The sequence below is a fragment of the Macrotis lagotis genome, chromosome X, assembly GCF_037893015.1.
Source record: "Macrotis lagotis isolate mMagLag1 chromosome X, bilby.v1.9.chrom.fasta, whole genome shotgun sequence".
Taxonomy (NCBI): Eukaryota; Metazoa; Chordata; class Mammalia; order Peramelemorphia; family Peramelidae; genus Macrotis; species Macrotis lagotis.
Genome location: NC_133666.1, coordinates 311,201,953 through 311,225,456, shown reverse-complemented (window position 1 = coordinate 311,225,456; position 23,504 = coordinate 311,201,953). Strand labels below are relative to the sequence as shown.

The following is a 23,504-nucleotide window of genomic DNA, read 5'->3' as shown; positions in this document are numbered from 1 at the left end:
AAATACATGTAAATATAAATAGAAAACATGATATAATGTTATAGTATGATAATATATGATATAAAGTATAATGACATGATATTGTATAATATGATTATAAGACAGTCGTACAACCTTTTATCTTTTCTGCATTACCCAACACAAACCTGTTGTGGTTTTTGACATGTTTTCTGTTGGGCAATGTGTCCCAGAAGAGCTAAAGGGTTGGATACTCCTGTTTTATGTTGTTATATGACAAAACATGATATGATTCAACATGATATGATAAGAATAATATCTATCATTTCTATAGGACCAGACAGAGTGTTAAGTACTTTATCTCATTTGAGTCTCACAAAAACCCTGGGAGATAGTTGCTATTTATAGATGAGGAAACTGGGGCAAACAGATGTTCAGTGACTTGCCCAGAATCAGTTAGTAAATGTCTAAGGCTAGATATGAACACAGGTCTTCTTAACTCCAAGGACTGCCTGGTACTCTATTCTCTATATCATCTGCTTGAATGATATGATTAAAATATGCTATACATATCACATGACAAGATCCAACATATCATAACAAAGCATAGTAACATAATAACATAACAGAATATAACATGTTGAGTTGCTTTGTGTTGGACACATTTGGAGTTTTCTTGGTGGAGATATTAGAGTGGCTTTCCAGCTTATTTTACAAATGAGGAAACTGAGGCAAGTGTAAGTGATTTTTTTCAGGGTCATATAGCTAGTGTCTGAGACCAGATTTGAATTGAGAAAAATGTCTTCCTCATGCCAAACTCAGTGTTCTATCCACTGTGCCAACTTAGCTACCCTAAAAATAATAATTTAACATAATATCTTTATACATATACATCCTCACTTTATTGGTATGAATATTTTCTCTACTAATGCAAACTATAGCTCTTTCTTGCTGGGGTAGATAGTTTATTTCACAATTTATGTCACTGAAAAAAATGTAGCACTTGGTGAACAACCTCTTGGTGATGATAAATGTGCTCTTTTTAAAAAAAATAAAAAGGATAGATTCCTTTTTTTCTTACCCTGAGAACAACATGGAAAGCAATAGTCTAAGTAGTACCAGATAATACGACTGTTGGTTGGGGGGGGATGGGGAGAGAAAGGGCAACAATTCTGAGAGCAGGGACAGGTTATTCAGGGCAGGGTTTCAGGCTGGGGGGCAATAAAGAGCTCAATGAGAGAGAGAGTGAGCAAGGAGACTGAGCAGAAAGGGGAGCAAGGTGGATTGGTGAAGTCCAGCTCATCTGTTACCTTGTCCAGGAACCACTCTGGTCTGTTGCCCAGCCCATCCAACCTTATCCGCATCTTTGTGAATGGGGCAATGTCATCAATCTCCATAACAAAAGTGTCATTTTGTCCTCGCTCAAACCTGTGGGCAATAATAATCAAATAATATTTCTAGGGTGCTTTCTAATTACAGAGTGACTCCCACACATTTACACATTTGATCCTCAAAAAAAAAAACCAAACCTCTGTTTTGCTAATAAGTATCTTCTTATCCGCATTTAACAGATGAGGACATTGGTTTCTAGGCTGGATTGTGGCTACAGCAACTTGCCAAGTCTATTTGGGAGGTATTAGTACAAAGGTTTTATTCTTTCAGTGGATAGAATCACTTTACCAATGAAGTCAAGTATTATTCTTTAACTTCTCACATATTTATGTTTCCTCACCTTAAACGAACTTTTTTTTCTGAGGCAAGAGATCATAAGAAATAGTGCAGTGTAGTGGAGTCAAGTGCTGCTCACTAATCCCCCATCTAGTTTTCCTTCATATGGCTTAAGGTGAATAATATTTCTCTTGATAGTTTCTATAAACTAATTCCCACTCAAAAAATACAGGATCATAGAGCTTTGTTCCTAGAAGGTGCCCTAGAGATTTTTTAGTCTTTATTTGCCTTCACTTCTTCACACTTTTCATTTAACCATTGTCTCCTTGAGACAGCATCATACACACATTCACACACTCATGCAGCAAAGAGGAAGGGGAAAAATCTATTTTTCCCATTTAGCTCAGCTCTATTTTTGGCAGGATGGTAGGGGTCCTTGACATTGATGATCGATCACCCACTAGCTGGTCTCTATGAAGTTAACTGAGCCTTCCTCTAGCTATTAACAACTTCAACCTGGACAATCTCTTGGTATAGCATATTCCCTGAGCTTTCCTACTTCTTTGGAGGAGTAATCCTGGTTTCTACACAAAGGAAATTTTTTAGTGTGTTTTTATCCCCCTGCTTCAGTTTTCAACAATCAATTTTTAAGGTTTTTAGTTTCCCATTTTTCTCTCTTCCTCCCTTCCCTTCCTCTTCCTCCTGACAGAAAGCAGTCTAATATGGGTTATACATGTATAACTACGTAAACATTTTTATATTAACTATGTTGTGAAAGAATAATCAAATCAAAAGGGGAAAGAACCATGAGAGGGAAAAATTATAATACATAAAATGCATTTTAAAAATTGAAAATAGTAAACTTTGTTCTGCATTCAATCTACATAGTTTCTTCTCTGGGTGTGAATGGCATTTTCTATCACAAGAACTTTAGAATTTTTTTTGATTATTGTACTGCTGAAATGAATAAGTCCATCAAAATGATCATCACACAATGTTGCTATTAGTGTTTACAATTCTGGTCCTGCTTTCTTCACTAAGCATCAGTTCATGAAAGTTTTTCCATATTGTTCTGAAGTCCCAGGCTTCATAATTTCTTACAGAATAATAGTACTCATTTGTTCAGCCATTTCCCAGTTGATGGGCATTCCCTCAATTTCCAATTTTTTGTCTCTATGAAAAGAGCTGCTATAAATATTTTTGTACATGTAGATTTTTTACCTTTGTTGTGATTTCTATGGGATTCAGACCTAGTAGTGGTATTTGGGGGTCAAAGGGTATGCACAGTTTTCATGCCCTTTGGGCATAGTTCCAAATTGCTCTCCAGAAAGTTTGGATCAGTTCATAACTCCACTGATAATGCATCAGTGTCCCAATTTTCCTACATCCTCTCCAACATTGATCATTTTCTTTTTTTGTCATATTGGCCAATCTGATAGATGTGCGATGGTACCTCAAAGCTGTTTTATTTTGTATTTCTTTAATCAATAATAATATAGAGCATTTTTTCTTTTAACTAAAGAGAGCTTTAATTTTGTCATCTGAGAACTGCCTGTTCATGTCCTTTCACTATCAGTTGGGGAATGACTTGTATGCTTATAGATTTGTCTCAGTTCTCTATATTTTAGAAATGAGTCCTTTAACAGAAACACTAATTATAAAAATTGTTTCCCAACTTATTGCATTCTTTTAATCATGGTAAAAATCTACTTTTTTAAAAGAGAAGGAGCAGTTTAAATTTTATCTTAACTTATCTTTACTTCATGAAACTCATTTAAGTCTCAGCTCACTTTGGTCTTCAGAATAGAATACTCCTTTGTCCATGTGGATGATTCCTCACCATCTTGTTCCATTTCTTTTGTATATTAGTCTCATCCTTCTTTTGATGACTGCAGGAGTCTTAACTTCACCCCTCACTTTCAACCACACAGTTTTTCTCTTGGGTTCTGAGAATGCAGAGATGATTTATCTAAGTTCCTTTGCCAACCTTGGGTAGGGAAACTCTATTCACTGTATCTGACAGATTTGATTCAATAATCAATGGAAAATGCTAGCAAATACTCCTCCTAAGAAAGAAAGCTTTGGGGGCAGTGATCCAACAAAACTGAATTGCTTAAGGAGTTTGTATGCAAAGGTCTCTTTATCCCTTTGGCCTCTTCATGGTCCCTTTCAACTGCCAATGTTCTTTTGCTCTGGTCCCTTTGCCTCCCTCCTATCATTCTCAGGAAAGATCTTAAAATGCTGAGCCAGGGACTGATCAGTCTAGGAGAAGACTTTCCTGGGTGGTGGATATTTATTTTACTGAAGATCAAAGCCCTAAGATAGAGAGTTGAAGATAGGACAGTGGAACTTCCAGGTTGGCCAAGAAGTTGACTGGAGAAAATTGATGGTGCTGAAACTTTATGGATAACTGAAATCATATCATTCAAGGCAGTGATTGTCTCAACCTATAGTCCAGGCTGGTTCTAGAACTATCCTGTTGTGCCTGGGGTGGAATAGATAGTATATCTGCATTGAAATACTGTGGAATAGAGTGAAAAGATGTCAGACTCACCACTCAAGCCCCATCCCCACCCTAGATGCCCAGTATGTTCCAAGCTGAAAATTTCTTCTCCGATATACTCAAAGACATTATAGTCTAGATGAGACAAGCTATACAAATTTGAAACTCAGTACAAGCCAGTGTAGGATTAGGATCAAATGAATGATATTATCAGGGCCATAGCATCTCAGAGGTGGGAGAGGTCACTGTGGTCTGGTTTTGGTTGGAATAGCTTCATGAAGCAGGTGATAAATGGAATACTCCTTGAAAAGAAAGTAGGATATAGATAAGTGTAGGTACCCAACTCCCACCCCCGCTGATGTATGCATGTTGTTATGTCCAATAGAATGTAAGCTCCTTGAAGGCAGAGGATCTTCCATTTTTATCTTTGTGTCCCCAGTATTTAGTGTGATAAAGGACAAATAGTAAACTCTTAATAAATGCTTGATGATTGATCGATAAATTGATGGTCATTCTAAACAAGTCAATAGAAAGAAGAATTATGTAGAATCAGACCTGGACAAGGTATTTGGGGAGGACTAGGAAAGTGACCATTTGACTGGAGCCAAGGATACGTGGAAAGGAACAGTAAATGATAAAACCCTCAGGGTTAGGATAGGGCCAGGTTGTAGAATACTGGAGGTTAATGCCTCTGCATACCGAGCTTTCTTTTTGTCTAACTGCACCTCTTCTGTGCTTCCATTAACACCATAAAGTGTCATAAAAATGTTGGAATCAGTGCCACCTCCAACGATATCACCTGTCCAGACGGTCATTTCATACATGATCTGCCAAAAGAGCAAAGGTTAGTTTAAGGTTCCTTCACAGAATCACACTGATAATTTCAGAGGTGTAAGGCCCTCAGCAGCTATCTAGTCTCATCCAAATCCCAAAGCTTTTCCCATTGTAACATATCCAACCTATGTTTGAAGATTTCCATGGAGAGGGAACTCATTGCCTTCAATATAGCCTATTCCATTTTTGTATAGTTCTTATTTTTAGAAAGATCTTCCTGATATTAAGCCTAGATTTTCACTTTTGCAACTTCATCCCATTCTCTCCTCTACTCAGAAGAGTTCAGGAAGGTTTTTCTCTCCTGTGTGATCTAAAGTGTTTTTCATCTGAATATATCTTGTCTCCCCAGCTCAATTTGAGCTTCTGGACAGTAGGGACCAAGTCTCTTCCTATGGCTAACATAGGACACTATTCCTGTTTTACTTTGTTTTTTGTAACACATGTACTTCTTTTTTTTAGGTTTCTTTTTTTTTGCAAGGCAAATGGGGTTAAGTGACTTGCCCAAGGCCACACAGCTAGGTAATTATTAAGTGTCTGAGACCGGATTTGAACCCAGGTACTCCTGACTCCAAGGCCGGTGCTTTATCCACTACGCCACCTAGCCATCCCACAGCACATGTACTTCTGAAAAACTACATGATTCTAATTTTTATAAATTCAATTCTACTTTGAATTCAGCTAGATTTGTATGAGAGTGATACAAGAAAATTATGAAAAGAGAATTAATAGCTTGGTAAAAGAGGTACAAAAAGTCTGAAGAAAATAACACTTAAAAACCATAATTGACCTAAAATTAAAAGAAGTACAAAATATCAATGAAGAAAAGAACTCTTTAAAAAGCTAAACAGGTCAAATAGAAAATGAGGTTCAAAAATTAACTGAAGAAAAGAACTTTGTAAGAAGCAGAATTGGGCAAATGGAAAAAAGTACAAAAGCTCACTCAATAATTCTTTAAAATTAGAATTAGTTAAGTAGACTCCATGTGGCATCAAAAATAATAAAACAAAATAAAAAGAATGAAGAAATAGAAGAAATATGAAATATCTCTTTAGAAAAACAAATTACCAGGAAAATAGCTTGAGGAGAGATAATTTAAGTATTACTGGACTACTTGAAAGCCATGATAAAAAAGAACCTAGATAACATATTCCAAAAAATTTTCAAGGAAAACTTTCCTGTTATCTTAGATCCAGAGGGTAAAATAGAAATCAAAATAATTCCCCAATTAAGAAATTCCCAAAAGGAAAGCTCCCAGGAATATTCTTAGATCTTTGGAATTTAGCTAGAATATTTAATGAAATAGAGGACTTTCAAACATTCTTGATGAAAAGACTAGAGTCAAATAGAAAATTTGACATTCAAACACAAGAGATTCAAAAGAAGCATAAAAAGGTAAACATGGAATAAAAATCATAAGGGACTCAATAAAGTTAAACTGTTCACATTCCTATATGAGAAGATGATACATGTAACTACTAAGAACATGATCATTTTAGAGCATTTAGGAGTCTGCATAGACACAGGCCATGTATGTTGGTCAATTATATTGGAATGATCTAAAAAAAATGAAGGGGTGAGAAAGAAGGATGCATTGAGACAAAAGGGAAGAGAGAGATAGAATAGAGAAAATTATCTCTCATAAAAGAGGTGCACAAGGAAGAGTTTTTATAGGAGAGGGGAATAGAGAGGTGGTGGGTAATGTTTGAACCTCACTCTCATTGGAATTGATTCGATATCTATATATCTACACATCTATAGCTATATCTATACACACACACACACACATATATATATATACACACATTCAGTAGGGTATAGGAATTGAACTTAGACAATAGGGAAATAAGAAAGGAAGGGGATAAGAGAAATGAGTGAGGGAATAAGAAAAGTGCGTGTAGGTTAGTGGAAACAGTGGGTAGAAGCAAAACAGAGTTTTGAGAAGGAAAGAATTAAAAAGTGAAAAGAATGAATAGAAGAAAATGGAATGGAGGGAAGTACGAAGTTAGTAATCATAACTATGAATGTGAATTGTATGAGCTCTCTTAGAAAATGGGAATGGATAGTAGAATGGATTAGAAACCAGAATCCTACAATATGTTGTTTTCAAGAGACACACTTAAAACAGAAAGACATAGACAGCTAAAATAAAGAACTGAATAGAATTTATTATGCTTCAGTTTAAGTGAAAAAGTCATGGTTAGTAATCATGATCTCAGACAAAGCAAAAGAAAAAAAACAACTTAATTAAAAGAGATAATCAGTGAAACTATATTTTGCCAAAAGCTGATGATATAGACAATGAAGTATTATCTAAAAATTTTTACAAGTTTCTGTGATGAAGGTCTATAATTTCTCAAATATATAGAGAGAACAGAGTCAAATTTGTAAACATAAGAACCATTCCTTTATTGAAAAATGATCAAAGGATATAAATGGGTAGTTTTTAGAAGAAATCAAAGCTATCTCTTTCATGTTCTCATGAAAAAATGCTTAAAATCAGTGTTGATTAGAGAAATTCAGTTTAAAACAACTCTGAGGTACCATCTCACACCTATCACAAATGTTAAATAGAGGAGATATGGAAAAATAACTACATTAATAAACTGGTGGTAGAGCTATGAACTTATCCAAACATTCTGGAGAACAATTTGCAACTATGCCCTTTGACCCAATAATACCATTACTGGGTCTGTACCCAAAAAAGATTTAAGAAAAAGGAAAAGGACCTATAATGTACAAAAATATTTATAGCATTTTGTGGTGGCAAATAATAGGAAATTGGGGGGATACTCAATTGGGGAATGTTTGAACAAGTTATGGAATATGATTGTGATGGAGTACTGTAAATGCTATAAGAAATAAGGGACTCAATAAAGTTAAACTGTTCACATTCCTATATGAGAAGATGATACATGTAACTACTAAGGAGAGTGGCTTCCAAAAAATCTAGGGAACTAGAAGGAAACTGAAGCAAAAGTGAAGTGTGAAGAACCCGGAGAACATTGTGTTTAGTAACAGCAATGTTGTAATTATGGTCAACTATGAAAGACTTGACTATTCTGATCAATAGAATTATCCAAGACAATTTCAAAGGACTCATGCTAAAAAAAAATTCTCTCTAGCTCTAGAGAGAGAACTGATGGACTCTGGGGGCAATTCGAAATATAATTTTCTTGCTTTTGTCCCATGATATAGCTAATATATAAATGATCTACATGATTTCACATAATTAATATCATAGCATTACTTTTTCAGTAGATGGAGGAAAGATAGGAGGGAGGGAGAAAATTTGGAATTCAAAATTTAAAAAGAAAAATGCTAATTAAAAATTAAAAAAAGAAATTCAAATTAAAAAGGAAAAAATGTTAAGCAAATATTTTTTTTAATTTAAAAAGAAAAATGTAAGTTCTCTGAGGGAAGGGACAATTCATTTTTGCCATTATTATCTATCCCCAGCACACTGTTTGGAACATAGTGAGTATTTAATAGAAGTACAATAGAAATGAATTGACACAGATCATGCCCTCCCCTCCAGCCTGCACAAGGGAAGTACTTTGTCATTTTTGTGAAGAATATATGAAGAATAATCACATTAATAGCTCACATTTATACACATCTTAATGTCTACTAAATGCTTATCTATCTTACTTCACTTGATCCTCACAATATCTTCACAATTCTCACAGTATGAAATAGGTTTATTGACCTCATTTTTGAGATGAAGAAACAGAGATTTAGATCAAGAGACAAGTCAACAGTCACATGGCTAGTGAGTAGTGTCTGAGGCAGGATTTAAACTCAGGTATTTTTGAAGTTAAGTTTAACATAACCTTGGACATGTCACTTAAACTCTTTGCCCCTCACTTTCCTCATCTGTAAAATAAAGTGGTTGGATTAACTGGTCTATATAGTTATTCCAGCGTTAAGTCTATGATTGTTTGAGTCCATTTGTACTCTATATATTTGATTTTGTTGGAGAACAAGATGCATATTGCCTACGTATCTTCCAGTTAACTAAAGCTTATCCCTTTAGGTATTGAATTTTCAAACTAATCATTTAAACTAAAATCTTTCAAAGGTATCTTATGCATTTCTCTGCCTTATTAAGCATAGTGCATGAACCAAGCCTTATCTTTTCTTATTGGCTAAAATCATTCATTCTAAGCATCAGTCTTGTGCTGCCCATTAGTGCCCTTGGAACTAATTAGGATGTGTTTGACAGTGTGCCTGTCTACACATTAAATAGTGCCAGGCTTTTCTGTCTTTATTGTTTGTTCTTCCCTCTCCTTCCTTGATCTCAGACTGTGACTACCTATTGACATCAAGTGCCTCTGGGAGTCCCCAACTCACCTTTAAGTCTGCTTCTATCCTAACCAATCTTGTTAAGTCTGTAGCCTTATTTTAAAGACATCACTAAGTCTATAAGGTTCTGGATGGACTCCTGAGAGGTTGACATAGAGAACAGGAGGTTTGCAACAAGCTATTCTTATCATAGCTGAGAAGTCTTTTTAATCATTGTTTTTAATTTCTGGGCTTTCAGTTAAGTTGTAGATAGTATTAGATGGTAACCTAGGATGGGAGGTAAAAGACTTGAATTCTAACATGGCTGTACTGTTAAATCCCTGGGGGGCTTTATGTAAATCCCTTCTCTTTGAGATTCAGTTTTCTTGTCTGTGAAATATAGAGATTGGAGTAGACTATTTTTAAGGCCTCTTCTAGCTCTGAATTCTATGATTCTAAATCCAACTTCCAGAGAAGTTGGGTTGTTATTGTTCAACAGAAGGGGTAGCTAAGTGGTGCAGTGGATATAATGCCAGACCTATCAGGAGGACCTGAGTTCAAATCTGATCTTGGACACTTAATAATTACTTAGCTGTGTAACCTTGGGCAAGACTCTTAACCCCATTGTCTTGCAAAAATAAAAAAAATAAAAGAATTGCCTCTTTTAAAAAATTAAAATATAAATATAATTAAGGGCTAAGTTGCCCAATCAAGATAATACATAACACAGGAATTTAGAAAGGCAGAGAGAAAGGACTGGACCACTCAAAGTGCTTATTGTAGTGACTGGCACATAGGAGGCACTATTAAAAATGCTCATTTCCTTTCCTAATCAAGGAAGTCTTCATAAAGAGGTAAGACTTAATAAGTTGAGCCTTAAAGGTCAGGCTAGACCTTTAAAGCAAGGCAGAAAGGAGGGAGAAGGCCATTTCTCTGATAGAAGATAATCTGATTAAACTCACAGGTGTCACACTGCCAAATAAACAGATGGGCATTTAAAAAAAAAAACAAAGAACCAAAAAAACCCGAAAGGGAGATTCATCGTCAAAATGGGGTTCCAACCTTCTGAGCTCTTAGGAGTCCTGAATTCCTTCTTTTTGTTCTCTCTCTGGATGGAAGTCAATTCATGCAAAGAGGTGCTCCTGAGAAACTGTATCCAAACTGAGTGTGTTTTATTCAAACTAAATATCCTGGGAAGATGACTACTGAAAGCCAGATGATTATTTTGCCAAGGGAAGAAGACACATGTCAGTAATGATTATTTTTTTCAAGGGAATAAGTCTTCTGTGAATCCAGATGTTCACACACCAGACCTGTTTACACTGAGTTACAGCTGTCGTGTGTCTGTCTATGCTCACACATACAAGTCAGAAGCAGCATCAGGGCAGAGGACAGGAATGAGCAAGGCAAGTTCTGGCAGTGCCTCTCATGCTGCAGAGGAGGACTTCCTATCCCAAAAGACAGAAGGTTTTGTACTGTACCTCGAGTCCGACTACTAGAATTTCCATTTTTTTTTTTTGAGGGTCCAATAATTTAGTCCTTCTATTTGTATTTGTTGGAACATGACCAGGACAGTCTTGGTTCTGATATAACTTTACTCTTCCTACTTCTCAGAGCAATTTTTGAGTCTAAAAATCATGTAGACCTGATAGAGAGTAGGGAGTAGGGCTGGACCCTGATCTATAGAAATGCTTGAATGCCAAATTTGACATTCAGGGCCCTTGACAGCCTAGCTCCAATCTACCTGTCTAGCCTTAATTTATGCTACTTCCCTTCACGAGTAAAAAAAAAATTATATATATATATATATATATATATATATATATATATATATATGGACAATGGGATTAAATGACTTGCCCAAGATCATATAGCTGGTAAGTATCAAGTATCCGAGTTCAGATTTGAACTCAGGTCTTCCTCACTCCAGGGCCAGTGCTTTATCTATCCACTGAACCACCTGGCTACTCTCATGAACTATATATTGTCCAACTCTATTCTTTGTCTGTATCCTATCTCCACCCAACTCAGCTTTTTCTCATTCTGTAAACTCCCCCCACCTCCTATGATGGACTCCATCTCTCCCTCTTTTCTCTGCTTGAAGGTCCTTCTCATCGAAGGCCAATTCAGGTACTCCCTGCCTAATGAAGCCCTTCTATAACCCCCATTTCTCCTTCAAGTGAAAATTAGTTCTTTCTCCTATTTCTCATAACAATTTGTCTATTCCTTGTACTTGAATCACTTTGACTTTTCCTTACCTCCTTTAGATTATAATCTCCTTGAGTACAAGCCCTGTGTCATAAAAATCTTTTTGTGCCTGGGGCTTATTATAAAACCTTGCTCCTAAATTCATCAATGGATGAACTCTCACTTATCAGATATAGAAAATGAATCCAGTGGGTTTAGGTTAATAGACTAAGGCTATGCAGTAGCAGCAGCATCAGAATTGTGATTAAACCTAGGTCTTCCAAATCTAATTTTGTTTGTTTGTTTGTTTTCTACTTTACCGGTTGCCTTTATAGGAAGTGTTTAATAATGTTTACAGAAGTACAATACTGCTGTGCTATCTAGGAATCTCATTTTAGCATAATGGATATAATAGCCCTGCAGTGGGAATCTGGAGGGTGGAGCTCTGGTTTTGTTCTATCACAAACTCAAGTAAAGCCAGGTACAAATGTGGGCTTAAGCACAAATTCACAATAGGTCAAAACTAGAAAGAATTTACTGATCAAATTGAAGCTCAGTGAACTCAAATATTTAGTCCAATTAGGCTGACTCCCACATTTTACACATGAAGAAATTGGGAAGTGATTTGCCCAAAGTCATATAGGTAAGCTTCTGTAATGGAATCATCCTTAGAAGTCATCTGGTTTAATAGACCCAATTCAGAGGTGAACAGATTGAGGTCCAGACATGTGAAGGACTTCCATACAATAAGCTGTGACAAGTGGTTAATGACAAAACCAGAGCACAGTGGAACATCTTCTGGTTTCTCGTACAGTGTTCCTTCCACTTCCCATTTCTATCTCTCATAGAACCTGGAATGTGCAAAGAGAATTGTGAAAATTGAATAGTTTTGGAGTTTTTACTTTCTGCTGTGTTCCACAGAAAGTTCTTGAAGGAGTTTAAGTAAGGAAATAAGAGAAAAAAATAAAAATTTAAAAATCAACAAAATCATATACTATTAAAAGTGAGTTTAGATAAATTGCTCAACAAAGGAGCATTTCTCAGTTGATTATTATGCACCAGACAATATGCTAAGTACTGGGGAAGCAAGACCAAAAGTGAAATCATTTTTTCCCTCAAGAGACCTAGAGAACCTTTTAATCCAACCCTCTTAATTTTATAAATGAGAGTACTGCTGATCCTAGAGACAAAGGGACTTGCCCAAGGTCACACAATTCATGTGTTCCAGAATTAAGACTGTCATCCAGGTCTATTAATTACAGACTGGCACTCTTTCCACAATTTCACATCTCCTGTGGTCAAATAAATTTGTTTTCTTATCTGTCAGTTCTGAATAATAATCTTTGCCACACCTATCTCACAGATTTTTTCTGAGTACCAAATAAGAATGTCTCATATCTCAGATTAAAAAAATGTAAAATATCCTACTAGAAACAATGTTAATTAGGTAGAATCTGAGAGGAAAAGAGAATCCTTGTCTATTGTATAGGTTGGGGATAGGAGAAGACCTAGGATTGAGCTGAAGCACCAATTCTCATACCTATTGTAGGATTATGTAAACATGTATGTGTAATATGTATATTACACACATTTGCACACATTTTAGGGTTCATATAGAAAACTGAGGCCTGTTATCTACCCTCTACTTTTACATATTAATATGAAGGACTTACTTGTCCTACTTTGAAGAGTGGTTGTCAGAAAGGAGCTTTGCAAACATTAAAATAGTATTTTCAATTTAATTCAACAAGCATTATTTAGCATCTAATGTGTGCTAACTAGATCGAGTGATAGGTATGCAAAGATAGTCTCTGTCTGTAAGTAGCTTCTATTCATATAAATGGGTTTTCAATATTGTTACTTTTGAAAATATCAATTTAGGGGGAGTTAGGTGGTGCAGTGGACAGAACACCACTCCTGGAGTTAGGAGTACCTGAGTTCAAATCTGACCTCAGACACTTAATAATTACCTAGCTCTGTGGCCTTGGGCAAGCCACTTAACCCCATTGCCTTGTAAAAACTAAAAAAAAATATATATATATATATATAATTTTGTTGTTTTTTTCAGGGCCACAAGGTTAAATGACTTGCCCAAGCTCATACCGCTAACTAAATATTAAGTGTCTGAGGTTGAAATTGAACTTAAGTCCTCCTGACTCCAGGGTTGGTGCTCCATCTACTGCATCATCTAGCTGCCCCCCACAAATGTAACTTTTCCAATTTTTATGGAGTTCAGAAAAAATCTTCTAAGGGCAATTTGTTTTCCTATCTTTCTTTTACATTTAGTGTTCTCTGACCTCTTGCACAAATGTATAAAATGATTGCTTTAAAATATTGAATCAGACATAGTGAGAAGCTTTCATAGGACAATTCTAGTAGCAGATAACCCAATGGGGATAACTGGTGCTCTCTCTATTTTGAAAGTTTTTCATTTCATGTAGTTTGGAGATAATGATTCTTTGGTATGTCTAATAAATCAATATTATATCTAGTCAGGTCTGGACAACAGGTCTGTCTGAAATACAGTTCTAGTTCCAGGAAAGTTTATTTATTGGATTCTTAAAGATCTTTGGAGTTTTATGTTTGTAGGGCAAGGATTTGTCATCTGCTGGTTTGTAAAGGTTAGCAAACTGGGGTTGCTAGGTAGAGCACTGAATAGAACACCTGAGGTCAGGAGGACCTGAGTTCAAATTGGACTTCAGATGCTTAATAATTACTTAGCTATGTGCCTTGCAAAAATAAAATAAATAAACAAATTAATTTAAAAAAAAAAGGTTAGTGAATTTCTACTATGTATATCTAGCTACCTTATTATGTATCACTAGATATTTGGTAGATGTTATATTTTTGTAAGCTGCAGTGATATGTACACAGTTTCTAATATTTTATCAGATAATCTGAATCTATCAATAAATCTGAATTCCTTAAGGATAACTTTTACATAATTTTTGGTGACAATGACCTAATACTAAACTGACATTAGAAACCCCCATTTTTATAAAGAAATTGTCCTGACCCAGTCATGTGTTCAATATGTGTGTGTGTATGTGTGTATTTGTGAGTATGTTTGTCAACATTCTGTTGGTTTGATTCATACAGCTAGATGTCCATGGAGAACCTTTTGATTCTACTGTTGGATCTTAACTATTCAAGGACTCTGTCTTCTGTACCTTCACACCAATATTCACAAACACAGCATCCAGGAGGTCAAAGACACTGGAGGTCAGACCATCACCACGATCCTTGGCCAGCCAGCAGTTACAGCGCAGAGTATACATGCTCCCCTTGGTAGGAACAGCGATACACAGCTCCTCAACCAACCAGCAACTCTCTGGCGAGGCTCCATCATGACCCAGCTATGAGACACCAAATAAACAGCAGGTGAGTAGTGAAAAGAAATGCTATGATCCAACCATCCTAGAAAGCGATTTGAAATTATGCTAAAGAAAGTAAAATGTCCCTCCTCTTTGACCAAAGATATACCTCAAGAACATAAAAGACAGAAAAATACAGCACACACTGAAATATCTCTAATAATAATTTGCAAACACAGTACATGTCCATTAATTGGAGAAGATCTACTGTGATACATAAATGTCTGTGCTGTACAAAACGATGAATATAAAGACAATAGGAAAACATGAATTGATGCAAAGTGAAGTAGGTAGAAACAGAAAAAGCAATGTACTATGTTGACATGATCATAGGTATAACATCATTGAAGAAGAAAAGGGAAAATTGAATACTGTGTGATTATAAAAAGTTTGATCCACCCCCCCCCCCAAGAAATATCAAAAATACACCTTTTTCCCTACTTTGAAAAGGAGGGAATCATGTATATGGAAAGTTGCTGACTAGTTTTAAATTCAATTTGTGATTAGTTTTGCTGAAGTGATTTTTCAGTTTTTTCTCTTCTTTTAATTCTTTGTTATATAATTCTTTTTCTGGAAAGAGAGAAAGGAGGATATATTTGAAGATGAAGCTGATCATAGGACCAAAATAGCTGCACACTGGCCAGCTAGGTGGTCTAATGGATAAAGCATTAGGCCTGGAGTCTGGAAGATGAGTTCAAGTCTAGCTTCAGATACTTATTAGCTGAGTGACCTTATGCAAGTTACTTCACCCTGTTTGCCTCAGTTTCCTCATCTATAAAATGAGCTAGAGAAGGAAATGGCAAATCACTGCAGCATTTTTGCCAAGAAACCCCCAAAAGGGGTCATAAAGACATGACTGAGACAATTGAACAACAACTTTAGAACACTAGAAAATATGTTTAAGATGTCAGAATTGGTCCCTTTTTAGAAACATAACCAGATGTATTCTTTTGGAAATGAATAAATTTGTTTCTCTTGACCATATATACAGGTTTGTAATAAGGGGTTTTAGTTTTTCCTCAATGAGGAAGGAACAAGTGAGATGGAAAGAAGGCAACTTTTCATTGATTGGAAATTTAATTTAAAAAATAAAAATCACTGGTCAAAGTCATTTCCTGCTTTATAAGCTCCCCATGGGGCTGAGAGATCCCACCTCCTTGGCTCTCTCCCCACTCCTGACCTGCCTGGAGCTATTACTCATATTATCAGCTGCATAATTCCTGGTTGGAAAATCCTTCCAGGGCCAATGCCGCTGCAGCTGCTGAAGATTAAGAACCCAGACTCCACATGGAGGAGATTAGCTTTCTGTGCTGAGATAGCCATATTGAGACATGGGGCTTCTAGGTGACAGCTTGGGACAAGGAGAGCAGTTAGGAAGAAGCCAGTCTCCTCCTTGCCAGATTGCAAGGCAATTGGGGAGGGGGTGGGGAGAGGTGAAGCAGGAAAATGAGTCTGAATTATTTGTTCTCACAGATTGAGTGGCACAGTTGTTACTATATGTTTCCTTTTCCCTAGGTTTTGTGATTCATTTAAAAGAATACTGATGTTGGAATCACTGACCTGAGTTCAAATTTTGGCTCTGTGACCTTCAGTCATTCCATTTCTCTGGGCTTCAGTTTCCTCTTTTGTAAGATGATGATTTGGGGTAGATATTGGAGCTCAATCTCAGGAGGAAACATTACCCTTCAGCTATTTTTAACATATTAGCCTGCACAAAGCATTGAATTTTGAGTCTGAAAACTGGGTACAAAATTTATGTCTACACTTTCTAGCTGTATTATTACTACTTCCCCTTTCGTGGCTCAATTTCTTTATCTGTAAAATGAGAATTGCCTCATAGGATTGTAATAAGGAAAGTGTCTTAAGGTCACTTATAGTTACAGTAGTTAATTCTAGCAATGTCTTATTACTCACCATTCCATGAAAACATTTATTGTTCACATTTAATTTCTTGGCAAAGAGTAAATAATCTATGGACTAAGATTCTGGTTATACATATATTCCCAAGACTCACATTTTGTCAAAAAATAAAAATTCAATTATATTTTATCCATTGGGTTAAATTTTACCTAAAAGATTACATTAAATTTTACCAATAAAAATGTTATGCTACTGATAGGCAAATGCTTGTTGTTAGAACCCATTAAGGCAGACTTTAATTTGACCTGATAACTTAGGTAGCAGAATTGTAAATAGAACCACTATTGGTGAATTTGCATACTCACTATGTGCTCAGGTTCATTCTGGGGGACCTTGGGACAAATAGAAGTATAAGATATCTATTGTACCTGTCTTCAAGGGGATAATAACTTAGCTGATGAGACAAGAATAACACACATGTAAAATCAAATTCTTTTTACTTAATTGAACATTATTGTGGGGTCTAGGTGGAAAATGAGAGGCAGCTACAAAATAGCTATCTATGTTAAACTAATTCTTTATCAATACAGCCTACTTTATTAATGTAACTTCTTCAGAAACTTGTTTCACAGAGCAATTTAAAAACATTTAAAGGCTGAAATGGAAATTTTATCCACCAAAAATAAAATGTGCAGTTTGTTGAGAAGAGATAAGACTGTATTAGTGAGATAAAGGACATTATCTCACCTCCCCAATGATTACTGAGAAAGGCCAGGCAGCCTGGGAGAGCAGAAAGAACCTAGACCTTTGAGTCAGAAGCTTTGGGAAGCCCTGGTTCATCACCAGAAATCTGGCCACTGAGGAAGAATTTCATATTTTTTATTCAATCTCTTTTTCTGCTTAGGGTAGTTCAGGAAGGCCATCTCCTGGAGCAGCATACTACAATCTTTACTGTTGAAAGGAGTTCTCAGGCTGACAAAAAGCCCAGATTTCTTATATACTGAAGAAAATTCAATGAAGAGACTTGTGAGATCTCCAAAGTAGGTAAAAGTTTGGGCCAGATGACCTCTTATATCTCTCTTAATTTTAGGGAAATCATGAAATAGTGGATGAACACTGGACTTGGGAGCTGGGAGATCAGGGTTCTTTCTCTGACTTTGACTTCAAGCACCACATTTCCTAGTAATATCAGAGTTATATTTCACCTGGGAAAATATCAAAGGGTATGTGGCTGAAACTCCATATTTTACATATGGGAATGCTAAACTCTAGAGCAAGGAAATGTTTCAGAAAATAAATAAAATTTTAAAAATATAAGTCAATTTGAGGAGAATGTATATTTGAACTCAAGACTCAAATTCCTCCTTGATTCATGATCAGCTTTAACCTTAGTCAAAACTTATAGTGCACTAACAGATTTGTGACATTTGTCAAATATGCTATCATATAGCAATCACTGATATCATGGTTTGAGATAATAGATGCAAAGGATTTTGCAAACTTTAAAGCCTAGATAAATGTTAATTTTTATTATTATTATTATTATTGTTATCCTTATTATCAAAATATAGATATAAATGCATATATTACTAGCAAAGGTGATTTTTCTCAAACATAGATCTATTATCCTCCCCCTGTTCAATAAGCTCCAGTTGTTTCTTTATTGCCTCCAAGATCAAATATAAACTCGGGCATTAAAAGGTCTTCCTAACCTGAGCCATTCTTACCTTTCCAAATTTCTTTTACTTTACTCCCCTCTAAACATAGACTTCTTGGCCCACTTGCAATTCCTGAACACAATATCCCATCCACCATCTCTATACCTTTGTCCTGATCTTTACCTCTTCCTGGAATGTTGTACCTCTTTATGTCTATCTCTTGGTTCTCTTTTTCTTCTCCAAGACTCAGCTCTAGTCTTTCCTTCTATAGAAGGCTTTTTCCAGGTCACCCAGAAGTTAGCGCCTTCATATCTCATGTAACCTTCCATTCACTCTGTATATATTTAGTATCAGCCTCATTATTTATCTGTTGCCTTCCCACTAAAATGTACATTCCTTGAGGACAGAGCATGCTTTTGCTTTTCTTCATCTCTTAGACCAGTATCTGGCATATAATGAGTGAAAATACCTGTTGTCCAATTGACTAACAAAAATGTGTATAGGATTTTTAAAGCATGATAGCAATACTAACATAGTTTACATAGCACAACTCCTTTTCTAAATGCTTTCAGCTTTATTTTAGACATTTATTCTCTTCACAGTAAGCTTTTCATTCCTTCTGACTAGAGCAAAGTCAGGAATATAATAATAATAATATATATAATATATATAATACATAATATATATTATATATATATAAAATAATATAATATAATAATAATAGGAAAGATACTGGAATGAAGTCAGAGAATCTGGGTTCAAGGTGAAGCTGTGTGACTGATGACCTTTATTACAGTGCATAAGTCACTTAGCCTCTCTTGGCTTCTGCTTTTTCAACTATTACCTAAAGAGGTTGAACTGGATAACCACTAAAACCCCTTTCTAACTCTAAGAGCTTATGAATCTATGAGTTTAATCCCAATATGGGCCTCAAGTTTAAACCAACTGATTATTTTCACAAATTGTAGCTTGAAAAGTCACATTTCAGTCATATCCTACTCTTTATGACCCCATCTGGGGTTTTCTTAGCAAAGATACTGGAGTGTTTTTGCCTTCTTCTCTAGTTCATTTTACAAATAAGGTAAATAAATGACTTGCAGGGTCACACAGCTAGTAAGTATTTGAGGCTGAATTTGAATTCATGAAGAGGAGTCTTCCTGACTCCAGACCTAGTGCTTAGGGATCAGGTAAAATTGTGGATTTGTCTGCTCACTAGGGGAGAAACAACTCAAAGCACATTTTCACCAAACATGGGTTCCACCTTTCATGACAGGTAGGTATCTTGAAAATGAGAATCTTTGGCCAAAGGAAAACTGAGTAAGAGTAAGGGTGGTTCATTGCAAACTTGTTAATCTTACAGGGGAAAAATAAGTCAAAGCTGTGATACCAACCCTGGGGGGCAAGTACCATCATTGTTCTCATTGGACAAATAAGGCAACTTGAACACTAAAAGGCTAGGCATCTTGCTTAAGATAGCACAACGGATTAGTATCAGAACTGAGACTAAAACCTGAGATCCTGATTCTAAACCTGGTAGTCTTTCCATAATACCAAGCGTACTATATCCTGGGGCTTAAGGGCACCTTCTCCTTTGCTTTCCTTTACTCCTTTCACCTTCAGCTCTCTCCCACCATCAGTGCTCCTGTGGAAAATCCCTCTTCACTGAAGAGCTGATATTGTGAGTTTCAGTTCAAGGAACCTCAGGGGCTGGTACCTCTATTTTCTTGATGACTCCTACATCCAGGCCCACAACATAGAACTTCTCCACAGAGCCAGAGCTGAAACCCTTCTTCGTCCCAGGGTAATCCAGCCAGATGCGTTTGGACACCTCATCATCCTCCCCAATAATGATGATGAAGGCACGACTATCAGTGGCTGCATCCTTCTGTTCACCGGTGGTGATGGTCACATGGTAAGGAATCACTGCAATAGATGCCCAGGGACTCTAGTTGTGAATGGTATACAGCAGGTGAAGGGGACACAGACTCTCATAGCTATAAAAGTAACCATAACTTCTGGAAGTCATTTAGTCTAATCTCTTGTCTTGAAGATAAGATTGTTCTAAACTTTCCCTCACTGGTCAATGACTATTCTGTTATCTGGGGAAGAGGATCGAAGACTCCCTAAATATAAGGATAAAAGGAGATAATTTTTTCACTGGTATAGAACAGGGAGTCAGCAAAACACCAAGAGATAGACGTAAAGGGGCACAACATTCCAGGAAGAAGCAAAGGTATAGAGATGGTGGGTGGAATATTGGGTTCAGGAATTGCAAATGAGCCAAGAAGTCTGCCTTTAGAGGGGAGTGAAGTAAAAGAAATTTGGAAAGGTAAGAAAGGCTCAGGTTGGGAAGACCTTTTAATGCCAGAGTTTATATTTAAACCTGTTTTAGTTCAGCCCATGAACCAAGAATGGTTTTCATATTTTAAAATAAATTTTACTGTATTAGCTCTCTGGGTATGCAAAAGTAAGTGCTAGCCTATAGTTTACCAAACTCTGATATAAGATTTGATGTTTTACAAAATGTTTTATAGTTCAGTATCTTATTTGATACATTAATGTATGAAATGGGTGAGCATTTGCATATAAAGGCAGACTGATATTGTGGAAAGAACTTTGGACTTTGCTAGCTATGTGGCTGTAGGTAAGTTACTAACTTCTTTCTTAATTTTTAATTTTATTTTTCTTTTAGTTACTAACTTCTTGAAATTTAGTTCAACTGTCTGTAAATTAGGTATAAAAGTATTTGCACTATCTACTCCTTAGAAAAGCACTATCCACATGTATCCTACTATTAGTATTGTTGTTGTTAATAATATCCTTATTTTTCAGATGAAAGAACATAGGCCAAGTGAATTGAAATGATGCGTAAGGTCATGAAGCCTGTCCCAGGCAAAGTCAGGGATAAGAATCCAATTCCCCAGAAGCTTAATTCATTCCTCTTTTCACCACTGCTTGCTATGAGCTAATGGATATGATTTTGAAAAGCATATAAGAGGTAAACACATGCAAGCAACTGTTATTATGGCTGTTGGAATGACTGAGGGATTGGAAGCGTCTAGAGCTCTTTGTGACAAAGTGAGGCAACACAGTGCTCATTAAATGTAGCAACAACTCCAAGTCAGCTCTTTATTGACAGTGAGTCACTAGCCTTATTTTCCTAGCTGAAAAAAGGCCCCTTTCAGCACAGAAATCCAGTGGACAGCGCCAGCACTGACTGGCAAGGCTTTGGGTTTCCATTTTTCCCCTGTTCCTCCTGCAGGATCTCTCCCCTCTCAGAGGTTCTCTCGCCTCCCCGTCATCCCCCAGCTTCCCATCACTACCAGGGGTGGAGTCTTACATGGACCTTCTTGGACATAGTCCACCAGAGGGCCAGTCACAGTATCTATATCGATTTCACTCATCTTTGAACTAAGAGTCATCTCCCAGAAGTCGGCAGGGCTGCTGCAGTTGCTGCTTCTATCTCCTTCATATTCCTGACCAGAAGAAATAGAAGGACGTTGAAGATTAGAACCATTTCCATACATTAAGGCTGTCACTGCGGAAATGATAGAATAAGGTAAAGTGGCAGTAATTGGTAAAGTAAATTCCTTTAGGGTTTAATCGAGCTTAGGTGATTTCAGTGTAGAAAGAGAACTATATTAGGAATCCTGGACCCTGGATTCAAGTGAAAGCTCTACCTCTTAACTAGTTTGCCAAAAGCATTTAACTTTTATGGGCCCCAATTTCTGCATCAATAAAATGAAAACATTACCTACTATTCCTTCCTCAAAGTGGTTTGGTGAGCATGATATGAGAAGCATGAAAGCACTTTGAAAAACTTATTTTATTACACAAATGTCATTATTATTACTATAATTATTTTTATTACCTTAGCTTCCATACCAGCTGCAGCCCTAAGAATACCTTTATTATTGCTGTGACACTAAACCGTAAGTGTCCAGAGAAGATCACAAATCAAAAGTTGAAGAGAGAGAAAAAATTCAGTTTCATAAATACTAGTAGCCTCCTCCTTGTTCTGGTCAAACCAAAGTCTTCTAAATCAGTATAAGATAACCATGCCTAATGATATTAATACTTTTCCTCCTCTAAAGTAATGGCATTCTCTACACCTTATTATTCTTCCTGCTTCCATATGAACTCTTCCTGATCCCATGGCAGCCAGAGAACCCTTCCCCATTATTTTGTATTTATTTGTAAATTTTTGTTTCTCTATGAACATGTTGCTCTGCCTCTTTCCTCTGCTCAGAAAATGGATTTCCATGAGGGCCAGAAATTTGTTCCATTTTGGTCATTGCATGTCCAAGCACTATGTATATCACAAGTATCTAAGAAGTGCTTTTCAGGGGCGTCTAGGTGGTGCAGTGGATAGAGCACTTGGCCCTGGAGTCAGGAGGACCTGAATTCAAATTCAGCTTCAGACACTTAATAATTACCTAGCTGTGTGGCCTTGGGTAAGCCACTTAACCCCATTGTCTTGAAAAAAACCTTAAAAAGTGCTTTTTAAATTGAATTCTGCATGGGAAGTGATTCTTCTTTTATAAGTATCAGGCCAGCAGGGCATGAGTTGCAAATGCTAGTGGGTCCCACCAAACTAGAAAGTTTTGATTGCAGGCCTGGTTATAGACTTCTTTCTAGGCCTTGGTTGGAGTCTCAACACAAGGGTGAGCAAGATCACCAGGACTGGGGATGGGGTAGGGCAGTGCAACAAAATATTCAGTATTAATTGAAATGAAGTTTTATTAAACCATTTAATAAAGCTTGGAAGTTTCTGATCTGTCTAATCAGAGGGAATATTCTCCAATGATGAGGCCAGGAATCTCATGAAGTCCTGGGAAATAATGTAATCATTTTTTTATTGATCCTGAGCTTTCACATTTATGATGCTCATTTTACCTTCAATCTTTATCTGGAATGCAAGTGGAAAAAAATTATTTCTCTCACTTTAGAGATGAAGAAAAATGTAACCTCCTGACTGCAGATATGCAACTAGGCATTTAAGCATCCTGGGTAAACAACACAAAGATGTCCCTTAGTTAAGGGGGGTAGGGAGAGCAACAGAAATTTCAGGATATCAGTTGTTGGGGGGTGGGGACAAGTGAGGGTGGGGAAGAGGCTCACCCAGCCCTGCCATCTGATAATTCCCTTTTTTTAACTAATTATTCTTGCTAATTTAACAGT

General features: G+C 36.5%; 1 protein-coding gene across 3 annotated transcripts in view; it reads right to left on the bottom strand.

Moving 5' to 3' along the window:
- The window catches only part of LOXHD1 (lipoxygenase homology PLAT domains 1), a 266,512-nt gene that overhangs the window by 40,888 nt on the left and 202,120 nt on the right, over positions 1 to 23,504 (bottom strand). For 2 of the 3 annotated variants that reach the window (XM_074203499.1, XM_074203501.1), the window contains 5 exons: positions 21,664 to 21,799; positions 20,038 to 20,246; positions 14,602 to 14,787; positions 4,829 to 4,956; positions 1,269 to 1,386 (listed from right to left, as the gene is read on the bottom strand). In XM_074203499.1, coding sequence (XP_074059600.1) covers positions 1,269 to 1,386; positions 4,829 to 4,956; positions 14,602 to 14,787; positions 20,038 to 20,246; positions 21,664 to 21,799 — 777 coding nt within the window. The remainder of the gene's footprint in view (positions 1 to 1,268; positions 1,387 to 4,828; positions 4,957 to 14,601; positions 14,788 to 20,037; positions 20,247 to 21,663; positions 21,800 to 23,504) is intronic. The other variant, XM_074203500.1, reaches the window with a different exon arrangement.